At 32.6% G+C, this 12,828-nt stretch overlaps 1 protein-coding gene across 1 annotated transcript; it reads right to left on the bottom strand.

Moving 5' to 3' along the window:
- Positions 1-707: 707 nt before the first annotated feature.
- Positions 708-6,948, bottom strand: LOC139500461 (uncharacterized). The gene is made up of 6 exons (XM_071289199.1): positions 6,805-6,948; positions 5,950-6,110; positions 4,820-5,028; positions 2,896-2,940; positions 2,098-2,304; positions 708-974 (listed from the first exon to the last, which is right to left on the bottom strand). The coding sequence occupies exons 1-6, from the start codon at positions 6,919-6,921 to the stop codon at positions 829-831; spliced, it is 885 nt and encodes a 294-aa protein (XP_071145300.1). The 5' UTR covers positions 6,922-6,948; the 3' UTR covers positions 708-828.
- Positions 6,949-12,828: the final 5,880 nt, after the last annotated feature.

Raw genomic sequence — 12,828 nt, 5'->3', positions numbered from 1 at the left:
CAGTCAAATCGTCTTCGAAATATGAGATACATTTTCTGATTGTTATTTTGTTTTCGTAATGCTTTTATTTAAACATTCAAACTTGATATATCTGAGGGTCTGGGTAAGGAGGAGGAGGTATCAATTCTGAGAAATGTTTTAATCTTCGTGGTATTTCTATAATTTACTTTTAAATACGTATTCTATAAAATAATTCAAAGTGACTATATACAACTGATTTATTTTTGTTATATCAACTTTACAATTATACAGATTAAATGTAGGCAGCTAAAGAACAAGAAAACCAGAAAAAGACCAAATAAAATACTAAGTTAAAGATCATTATGAACATGTTTAATCAGATCATTTCCTTATAGCATATACCGAATATCTAATCTTGAGGATCACAATCTTCTCGTAAGAATAATAATGGCAGAAGAAACAAAAATAGAACAATTAAAACCCAATTGAAGGTCTTATCAACATAACATTATCAATAATTGATAAGATGTTGCCTTATGTTTTCTCAAAATTGGTGTTCAACCATAGAATAATCATACTGATTAAAAAAATGTATGATTTCTATATACTTTTGTCTGAAGTAAGGGAGATAATTTGCTTCCTTAAAATGACATCTTGCTAAACAACAAAACCCCCTAAGAAAAAAAGGAGAAACAAAAATCTAGTAATAGCAAATTTTCATTAAAACGTGGATAATGGAGGAAGCGTTGTTAGAAAAAACGCGTTTCATTGTCAAACAATGACACGTCAGCATGAAATCGCAGTTCGGAGTACGGTATAATTGCTGTCCTACATATAACGTGTATATTAAAATATCATAAATATTGATCATTGAGTATCTCTGGACAAACATCCGATGATGTCTAGAAACACAACTAATGAAACCACAACAGAAATAATAACTCCACCAAGTACACCTAAGGCTCTGGATGAGTACCTTTCGTCAGGAGCACTCACTATCGATCTCAAATACTCTGTAATAAAAAGTATTCATTAATAGATATTTGAATAAAATGTAAAACAGTAGCAGTCAATAAATTAAACGTATATAATTTAATTTTGCATGTAACGAGTCTTCTGATTGGCTGACGTTATTTTGTTATGAGCCCATAGACATAATTTAGTCATGTGACCATGACGTCATCAACGTTTTTTCATGGTTTTCTACGGTTTAAATGGAATTTAGAATTAAATTATAAGAAATGACTATAATATTTTTTCTGTCTATTCGAAATAACATAACAAATGTGGTGCACACTGTTAAATAACCCGCTACGCGCGTTATTCAGTGTACACCACATTTTTTATGTTATTTCTTCATAGACAGAAAAAATATTACAGTCATTCCTTAGATAGTATAATTCTACGATTTATTTTGAAGATATATAACCGATTCTTCAGTTTAACACCCTTACATCATGTATGCAGAATACACACGAGACAAAGTGCAAGACTCCCTTAAAGTTTGCGACATAATGCATTTCAATATTTCATTTATTTGCATTGTACTATGCTCATTCTTAAATTCAACAAGACAATATCTGGCCTAGACCTTTGTCGCTGTATACAATATGTATACTGGAGCATAACTGATAATTCCCTTCCACAGAAGCCAATAAAAGCTTCGCGTAAACTTTCATTGTACAATAAGTTTTGTAAACTTTCCGTATCGACAAACAGGAAGTGGCTAAACGACTGATTTTAAAAATTGCTTACACTGTACAACTCAGCACTTTCACGCTCTAGCCAAATATAAAATCATTCTCTTCTATAGAAGCCACGAAAAGCTTTGACAAACTCGGACGGGTAGACGGGTAAAGACGGAGAGAAGTGATCATCACCGCTGGAGACGCAGGTGACGATGAAATTTTGTCGGTCACTTGATTTACATTTACAGAAAGAAGGTACGGACCATGTTTTGTTTTCATTTCTCCTGCTGACAGTCCCATCTCACTTTAGATACGCACAAAAAAAGAGAAAAGCCCGACTGCCCCTACTTTACTTAATTTTTATACAGTTTCATAGTTTCACACAATGAAAATGGCTGATTTCTCTTTATATATTTATCATACAGCATAAGCTGAACACTCTTCTTACTTTTTGTACTTTTTGGTGTAACTGTTAGTTCTTGCTTAAGCTTAGCTACTTTATCTTGGAGAACACTTTCGGCCATTGTAGTCTGCTCAACAGCAATTTTGGTTGTAGTTTCTGGTACAGAACCGCTGTTCTGAGGTAAATAGCAGTAGGTATTTTCATTTAGTTGTACTGGTGATGATTGTACCACGGGACATTCATAGGAATCAACTGTAAAATAAAGGTTGAACAAATTAAATTTAACTTTTTCAAATAAATGATTTGCATCAATGTTGTATATATTGTAGCATAAACTTTATTGCATCGAAATTTCAGTCTATGTATTAAAAGAGATTTGCCCGTGTGCTATTTCGGAAAACATTTTTGTTTGGTACCATGGTGTCTCCAGTTGTATTATTTCTTAACGGTTCTCGCAGTTTTACTCTCAAGATATCTTCTGCTAGATATTTGCATTCCTGATCGACTCGGAGTCAGAAAAGTGATTAAAATACACCAGGCACGTGTAAAGATTAATTAAAAGTGCCTATCGATCACTCTCTTTCATATACGTGAAGAACTAAAAACCGTGTAGAAACATGAACTGCACCTGCCGATTTGACTGTCAAGTGGGAAAATGTCAAGGACGATGCATGGCATTGGAACCAATTCTAAATTGTAGTTCTCAATCGGTTAGCAAAATTTGCTAGAGAAGACGTTAAACTGAAGAAAGCTAACTAATAATATTATTACGTAGCAAATGATATCCCATTCTTGGCCCAATGTTTGTGTTATAAATAAGACGTTTATGAATTAGATACTTACGTTTTACAAATATTGCCAAGGTGTCTGCCAGAATATCATTTCTGTCTGAAATGTACGTGAGAAATATAGGAGACATATGTCAGTGTGTTTTTGTTTTTATCTCTTCTTATTCAAGATAATAAAATGAACCAAAAAAATATTATAGTTATGCTAGATTGTGAAGATGAATTGCTACTTAACGTCAAGCGGTGTCTATGCACGATATATATTATATTATCCATAAGGGAAGATAACATTTATTATTCCATATTGATAAAACTTTGGTAGGTTTTTCTATATGAATGGGATTTTGAATAAATAAGCATATTCACCTGCGGAAAAAGGATATTCACCGTGCATAACGTCGCATGCTTTTACCTGCACTATTTTAGTAAAAAAACGATTGATGTTCAATTGGTTTTGGTTAATAATTGTCATTACATACATTTCTCTCGGAATATGGAATAAAACAATTACTGTCTTTTGATGAGGTAAATGTGTAGTTTTATTGACTTTTGAAAAACTGATATTCACTGAGGATAACATTTAATATAACGTGGTTCATTATTTAATTTCTACTTTAGAAATGAAACAGCAGTCAACTCGATTCCACAGTACCGACTCAACACAATTTTATAGAAGTAGGCATACACATGTTAGTATGTCTTTAGAACCGCTTGCACCTGTCCTTAGGTAGGAACCTGATTTTAAGACAATAACAATCAAAACCAAGGAGTAAATTGTCGTTTGTTGATGTGATTCATAAGTGTTTCTCGTTTCTCGTTTTTTATATAGAATAGACCATTAGTTTTCCCGTTTGAATGGTTTGAATTGGTTTTACACTTGTCATTTTTGGGACCCTTTATAGCTTGCTGTTTTGTGTGCCGTATTAAAGAACGTACTTTGACTTATATAAGTTTACATTTACAAATTGTGACTTCGATGGAGGGTTGTCTCATTGACACTCATACCAAATATTCTTATTGTCATTTCGGGGCCTTTTATAGCTGACTATGCGGTATGGGCTTTGTTCATTGTTGAAGGCCGTACGGTGACCTAAAGTTGTTAATTTCTGTGTATTTTTGGTCTCTTGTGGACGGTTGTCTCATTGGAAATCATACCACATCTTCTTTTTTTTTTTTATATTATATCAGTATATAGATACTTTATGGAAATTTACTCAGATAATAAGACACTTTGATAATCCGGCAAACTTTCTAAAGCCATTATCATAGAATGTTAGCTCTTGGATTTGTTGATGAAGCCAGATGAATTTTCTTATAATATGAGATATGAATGTTATAAATCCTAATATAGTTTAACATGTTCTTAATGCCATATTCAAACTTTCATTGACTTTCTAAAGGTAAATACTATTAATAGAGAGAAGTAGTAAATCATCATTATCGAAAAAGAAAATCTGTTACTCAAGATTTTTTCCGAACGCAATTGCAAGTGTGAGAAGTTTCATTATTTGTTCGATATGAATAGCAAAATAACGTTTTGAAGAAGAATTGTTGGATAGCTTTTAATAGAGTAGAATTGCAGGCAACTACTCATTGAGGAGAATTGCCGGATAGCTAAATCCCGAGAGAAGAATTTCAGGATAGCTTTTTCCAGAGGAGAATTACAGGATAGCTATTTTTCGAGGAGAATTAAAAGATAGCTATTTATAGAGGAAGTTTGCAGGAAAGCTACTCATAGATGAGAATTGCAGGACAGCTATTTTTATAGAATTACAGGATAGCTACTTATAGAAGAAAATTGCAGAACAGATATTTATAAAGGAGAATTACATAATAGCTATTTATAGAGAAGAACTGCATGATATACATTGATAGAGGAGAATTACAAGATAAATATGTCTGAGTAAAATTGCAGGACATTTTGACATTAATAGTTCAACTATTAGAATAAATAAAGACAACCGTGAGTCATACTCTACCATTTGAATATTGACTTCTTGTAGAATGTGGACTGAAGATAATAAATGGTTTCTGTGGTAGGTATAAGTGTTCCCAGTCACAATCCCCGTAGCTATATATATCTGATACAAACAACCAGCCTTTATCACAGCAACATCCACTATACTTAGCATTGATGAAGAATCGACGGAAAAATTGGGTCTGTAAGTTGCCTACATACGCCGTATGCCTGAGTATGAAAAGTATTTAAGGATTGTAGGCATCACATTTTAAAACAGAAATAGATAGCTTATCATTCGATAATTTGATAATCTACACTACATGTGTGCAATGAGTAAAAAGTTTAAAACATTTTTCAAACGTGTACTTTTATACATTGGCTAGAGGTATAGGGGGAGGGTTGAGATCTCATAAACATGTTTAACCCCGCCGCATATTTGCACCTGTCCCAAGTCAGGAGCCTCTGGCCTTTGTTAGTTGTATTATTTTAATTTTAGTTTCTTGTGTACAATTTGGAAATTAGTATGGCGTTCATTATCACTGAACTAGTATATATTTGTTTAGGGGCCAGCTGAAGGACGCCTCCGGGTGCGGGAATTTCTCGCTACATTGAAGACCTGTTGGTGACCTTCTGCTGTTGTTTTTTTCTATGGTCGGGTTGTTCTCTCTTTGGCACATTCCCCATTTCCATTCTCAATTTTATTCAAACGTATTATTAATATTTATATGATCTTTGTTACTTTAAATTACAATATATGCAAATATTCATGAGCTCTTAATTGAAAAGAAGATTTATCTATAGATATACATTGTGCGTCCGCAGTGCTTTTTTTATTAACCATCATCAGAATCGCTGACATATAGATATTTGAAAAAAGAAATGTCTAAATACTAGAAAAAGTGTGGAGCTATGCAATCAAAACTAACATAAGAATAATAGCAATATTTATCACAACTCAGCTATGCATGAGGGATTTAGTTTTATAAATAGTTTTTAAGTTATCAATCCGGAATACAATAATGTCAGTTCAGAAGTGTTTACTAATGAACTGATGATACAATCCAGGACTAATAGTCCCTAGCAGTAATATCGATAAGCTGTTACTCATGACGCCCTAAATGTAATGCCATAAATAATAGCCACATTTACCCGTTGATACTGAAATAGTTGGCTGTTGTTGATTGGTCAAGGTCAGTGTAGCTAGTATTAAGTAGTCTGTTTTTAGTGAACCAGTTTGTCTTACTGCTCCCTACTCCGTTGAACAGGAAAAATGCTCTTTCGGTACCGTTCTTGTATACGGAGACTCTCACCTGTAGTCATAAAAACTCGTATTATTGAAAGCACAGTTAAGGCAACCAGTCATGACGGAAATCACAACATGACATATGTTGTATATGTTATTACAACGCTTTTGTTAACTACGATGGTCTGGACATGATGCCTAAAACGACTGCGTTCTAGAACATTTTCTTTATCTTTAAACATATTACGTTTATTTTGTAAAATTCTAATTTAATGATTTTATTGAATTTTATGTCACTAGATTATTTCAATTCATTGTGTTGCCTTACATTTTTTTCATTATTATTCTTAACATCCCATTATTTTCGGTTCTTTATTTTAATTGTTTATTTGTACTCTATGCTTTATTTATTTTAGCTGTATTTTTTTTCTTCTGTAAACCGCATCGTTATGAATATAATGGAATTTGATGCGACTGTCATACAAGTGAGAGATTTGACGCTATAAGACCAGGTTCAGTCAACCATTTTCTACATTTGATAATGCATATACCAGGTCAGAAATATGACAGTTGTTGTCCATTCCTTTGATGTGTTTTATCATTTGATTTTTGATATTTGATTATAGACTTTCCGTTTTGAATTTTCATAGGAGTTCGGTATTTTTTGTTATTTTACATTTTATCATGCATCGAGACAATCATATATCTAGTTTCTAAGAATTGTTGCCACGACGACAGTATACTGACTATATTTACTATACCTGGTCTATCTGAAGTGAATCCCAGTAATTTATAATGTCTGATTTGAAATGTTGTTTGATTGGTGTTATTAGAGATTGTGCTGCACTATTGTCCATATTAAGCGTTCCATTTCCCATATAGAGGTCGTAAAAACTACCTGCACCTGTAGTATAAAACGAAAAGGTCAAAATAAAACCGTTTATATCGTCCAATATCAACTTTGTTTGGTGGAGTTGCAACTTTACTCTCAGAGCACAATGACACAATTCAATGATAATTAATTTATGGAACAAATAATCAAAACCATGCCAGTATCGAGGTATTACTTGGATGGCGCCGAGAAGAAATTGATAGTTCACAAACAGAAGTACCGACCCAGTGGCAAGAACAAAACAAGCAATAGAGGGTAGAGCTTGGGTTTCGACCAAGTGTATCGTTTCGACAAGCTAAGCATACCACCGTACTTTGCATATTGACCCCGATTCGCTATTTGTTAACAAGTCACAACATGAACACACTTTCTCCGGAAAGAATACTTATTTGTAAGGGGGTTATCCTCAAAACAATGAAACATTAATATTATATAACAAAAGAAGATGTAGTATGATTGCCAATGAGACAACTCTCCACAAGATACCAATTGACACAGAAACTAACGACATAGGTCACCGTTCGGCGTTCAACAATGAGCAAAGTCCATACCGCATCGCATGTATACATTATGTTCATTATGTAAAAAAGGCACAAATTCATAAATATTAACGTTTTATTCTGATACATTAGATATCATCAACGATTTAAGGACAAGTACTCAAATGTTCCAAAAGAAAAATACTTCAATATTGTTATTTTTACCTCCAGTTGCCACTTTGAAAATAGGTTTCCAATCCTTTGTAGTCCCAGTACATATGTTAATCACCATCATCATCAAAACTGGAACTGCAAAATGTGAAACATGTTTTAATCGGATAAACAAGATACATATAGGCTTTGCTCATAGTTGAACGCCGTATGGTGACCATTAGTTGTTAACTTTTATGTCATTTGTTGTCTAGTGGCGAATTGTCTCAATCATAGAAAGCATAACACATTTTCTTTCTTATAATCTTTTTGATAGAAATAAGAAGATGTGGTATGGATGCCAACGAAACAACTCTCCATCCAACAACTACTGACTGTTCTATGTTTGTTTATGGTTTCATAACGAGTGAGAATTGGGTATCGCTTAATATCAATCCGAGTTTTCTAATTTCAATATAATAATAAACAAGCCTTCGGTGACTTTATTATTACAATTCAAATTGAATAATGAGAGTTGCTATTAAGCGATTTCCAATTTTTCGTATTAAAATCCGTGCCGTATGATACGAGAAATATCTTTTCATACAACAAATAGATAATAGGTCACATCCAAATTTTCGATAACCATTAAAAGATGGAACAGAAATTAGTGGTAAGTAATTAATTAACTATATTTCTTTGAATTTATATTTAATAAAGAGAACAAGTAATCCTTAATTTGATATATCCAATTAATCGGAAGAACAAAAAATAGTGGGTATCCCTTCAATTAAAACAACACATCCCAACAGTGACAATAACTCGTCCTGATAGAGAACAATTCGTCCTTACAGAGACAAACACAATCACTTCACGGGCCTTCAGCGACAACAACCAATCTCGTAAATGACAACAACCCGTCCATACAGAGACAAAAATCACTACACCGTCAAAAAGTCATCCGTTTAAAAACAACAACTCATTCCTCCTGGGAAAATAACCAATCGCTACAGTGACAAAAAAATCGACTCTGAAGATAAAACCACCATCATAACAGAGCGTTAGTTTTACTTCTTCGAACAAGTTACAATGGCAAAATGGTAAGTTGAATTCAATCAAATCAAATTTAAACAAACTTTTATTAAATGTTTTGACTCGGACACAGATTATACCTTTTTTCAACATCCCTTACTATTATTAAAATGATAGTTACCAGTTCTTTCCAACATCACTTACTATTATTAAAATGATAGTTACCAGTTATGTCCAGCATCATGCCTAGCATTTCAAGTGAATCGACGATTCTGGTTGATAGTATATATATATATATAAAACAATCATTGATTGGTTTGTTTTTATTAGAAAGATTTGAAGAGGAGTATACCTGTGTGACAGTATAAATCCTAAATCGACCAAATGGAAATATCTTGTCAAAACTTTAATTGTAAAGAATTTTCATTATAATCAATACAGGCGATTTATTTTATTACATTGAATATTTGCTTTTAGCTAGCCTGTACTTCATAATTACTAATATCATTGTGGATAGAACTTAATAGTACATTTTAGATACACAACTTCTAATAAAACTAATGAACTATTTGTACAAACTTTAAAAAATCAACAGTAATAATATATCCCGTATTATAAAATTATATGTAATGAAAATATATACAATGGGTTGAACTATTGATCGTCGTTATAACATAATTTAAACAGTGTATATAATAAAAAATCTTTCTTTGTCACAATAATTGTAATAATTTCCAAAAGTATCAGTTAAAAATGTTATCAACTTTTGTGACATTGAAATACTTTCGATTATGAGCTGTTTCCTGTAATTACGAATCTCATGGGTTCAGCGCATGTTAGCAAATAATAAACCATACTGTCCCAGATTTATAGTACAGATCCAAGGGATTTAGGGCGGAGGCGTCATGGACAGTCTAGAAAAGCCCGACCTTGTGTAATGCAAAAATACATATATTGACTGGATGTAGTAGGACCAAAAACGTTGATACATGATTAGCATTACATAAATACTAGAACACACCAGCGTAGAACGTTTAAAGATTAAAATAAAGAATTGATAATATTTTTTTTTTATAAATATCTAATGCATTTTAAGTGTGGATGATATAGATAACAACAAACAGTCCACAAGTCGGAAAAACAAAATATATATCCATATATGTATAGTACAAAATATGTTGGATCAGATAAACATATAATACGTAGCCAAAAAGAAAGTAAAAGTCAAGCATGTTATATATGGCCGCTGTTGATGGTAAACTTGGAATTGATAGTAAATAGCAAATACAATGTACACTTTATTTATAGTATATGTTTTATGTATGTTCAAATTATACAGAGAAAGCGAAAGAAAATGTGCTGTCTCCCAAGCACCTATGAAAGTCCTAAATAACCAAACAAACGATACTATCAATTATCAGACTAAAAGTACAGTTCACATTTTTACATGGTACTTCCTGCTATTTATAAAAACGACAACAGGTGCGTGTTCTGTTCGTTAAAGGATGTCTCTTAAGGTGGCTCAGGCGTTTTCGAAGTTTCTGTCAGAAGTGCCGTATTTTTTGTTATTTTAATTTTTACAGAGAGTGAATCTAACAGGTCGAAAAAATAAAGGGTCCCGAACCATTTACGCTCAAAATCTTATTTGTAACAACAGGTATGTAAAAGGCACCATTTTCCAATGGAATGGTAGGGTAAATAGAGGTGGTGACATTTTTATAGGAATAAATAAAAAAAAAAAAAAAAAAAAAAAAATGTCTGTGTCACTTGGTCCTAAACTGTAACATAAAAAGCTGCATTTGAACCCAAAATTTGGGCGGGAAAATAGTGAAATGTCATTTTGAGTTTTTCACAGATACACATCAAAACGATAATATTTTTTTTATTGACAAACAATATATAGTTTAACATTTTAAATCAATAATAAAAATGTAATAGTGAATTTACGACACAAACTTTTCGCGTGCATGGTAATTTATGCGTGAAATTATGCGCAGTCGAATAGTTCAAATCCCCCTTAATATATCTGTAGATTGTCGATACCACAGAAGATTTCTGCACGGGCACATTTTAACAAACTCAGTTCGCCTAAAACTCCCTCTTTTTTATTTTTTTTTTTATCTCACTTGCCGTGAACAAAGTATTAAACTTTTAATTCATTTTCCTCCGCCAAGTTGCTAGGGGTTCTCTATTTGTATAATTTATATGATTTGTTTTCATTTAGCTACTTCGGGTATTGATGTGCTAGCATGCAAGTGTTTATTTTGTCTGGTTTTCCGACGTAGTCAGTATAATTTCGGTTTGTGCCCTTTGAACTTACGACGCTTAACTATGGCAACAGAATACGCATGCTCGAAAATCCTTTCTGTGATTGGACAAAATGCTATCATGGTGGGTGATTTGGTTGTGTTTGAAAAAAACGTCTCGTTAATTATATCGTGATGGCAAGCAAGTGAAAAACTATAAATATTTGAACTAGATCTTACAAAGATTTATATTTTTATTAAAATAATTGTTTCTCCAATAGCTCTATGCATCCGTGACAGCTGTTTATTCGGGACAATTATATAATTTTTAATGTAAACTTTGTTGTACGAACGTACATGACTTTTAGAACGCACCTACGCATGTGAGATTTCCGCGGGGTTTTGGTGAATGTAAACAGAAAACCGAGAATATTAAACACAAACAGAGAAAACGTTATTTAAATGGTATCTTTGTGCTTCTGAAGGTTATCGAAATGATAGTTTTAAACATATACTCAAATTTAAATACGTCGGATATCTTTTTTAAAGATAGTTCTTGTTAATTTATAGTAATAGTCTATATGCCAATTGACGGGTTATATACCTGACAAGATTGACTGCTGCCTATGAAAATATGATAACTTGAAAAATGATATTGGAACATACTAATGATCATCTGTGACACAGACGTTCCACAACGATCAACAAATTTCATTTTTTCCTGTAAATATTTTAGATGACTTTAACTTTACCATAGCTAGGTTCAACGGCATCTTTGTAAAGGAAATCAAAATAGGAAAAGGGAACCGTCCATTGGGGTTATAGCATTGCACGAGGAAAAAGACTCAGGTCTAATTCTGAACAAAACTGGTATATGAACCTACGTTGACCTTCATTTTTTCATACGACTACCCTAACAAGTAGAATATGTGAAACTTAACTGGTGTAAAGCGATGAGCAGTCAGATGTTTATATACTATTCCACGAGGAAAGATAACTAGAATAACTTTAAATAGAAGAGGAAAATTCAAATCGGAAAGTCCCTTATTAAATGACAATATCAAAAGCTCAGACACATCAACCGAATGGACAACTGTCATATTCCTGGCTAGGTACAGGCATTTCCTTATTTAAAAATTGGTGGATTAAACCTGGTTTTATAACTAGCTAAACCTTTCACTTGCATACAATCGCATATATATTGACAACAGTGTGTGAACTAAACAAACTGACTGAATAGTTAAAAATGTCAAACATATATAAGTTTATTCAGTGCTATGATCAGTTTTTCAGTCTATGTGAAGGGTGTATACATGTAATATTCATGCATTCATTTAGTTAATAATCTGTGACAGCTAAAATCATTTCTGACATACTTGATAATGAACTAATGTATGGGTTGATGTTTAACGTCCAGTTATAAATGTTTCCTGCAAATCAAGCCTAGAACTTGTTTAATGTGATGTTAATATGAAATTCAGTTAGTACTCGACCGACGATGCGTTTGATTTAACCTGAGCGGGAATAGAACCTCCGATCTGCGGCATTCAGGTAAGCAAGTTATCACAAATCAGTTTTAGTTCTACACTTATGCCATGTAACTGAGAGGTTTTCCTCATCATCTCATAACATGCAAATGTACTTTGGTCCAAAGTAAGCTGGAATCATTTTCCTAGAAATTTCAAAAAGTGACAGATGTTTTGCGGAGAAACATAAGATGCATGAACTTTGAAAACAAATCATCACAAACATCAAGCTGATTCTTCATGAATTATTTATTCGACGAATATATAATTATACATTTATTTAAATAGGATGACTTCGTAAAAACTAATTAAATGTTTACCTGATAATGAAGCTAATACAAACAGGTGAGAACTTAAATATATCACTTATATAATTGTATCAATTATCTTAAAACGAACCAAATTAATTTGATTTTATTGCAATAATTCGTAGTTGTGTATGTTTTACACCATGTAGATA

The sequence above is a fragment of the Mytilus edulis genome, chromosome 13, assembly GCF_963676685.1.
Source record: "Mytilus edulis chromosome 13, xbMytEdul2.2, whole genome shotgun sequence".
NCBI lineage: Eukaryota > Metazoa > Mollusca > Bivalvia > Mytilida > Mytilidae > Mytilus > Mytilus edulis.
The sequence above is the reverse complement of the archived record's forward strand: the minus strand, read 5'-3'. Positions and strand labels throughout refer to the sequence as shown.

Bases quoted from the DNA above. Each gene is read 5' to 3' on its own strand.
- LOC139500461 (XM_071289199.1), bottom strand. From the start codon at position 6,921: ATGGGAAATGGAACGCTTAATATGGACAATAGTGCAGCACAATCTCTA. The intron at 6,111-6,804 runs GTATAGTAAATA...TTATGACTACAG, and splicing joins ATTCACTTCAGATAGACCAG to GTGAGAGTCTCCGTATACAA. The intron at 5,029-5,949 runs GTAAATGTGGCT...TTTCATACTCAG, and splicing joins AACTATTTCAGTATCAACGG to GCATACGGCGTATGTAGGCA.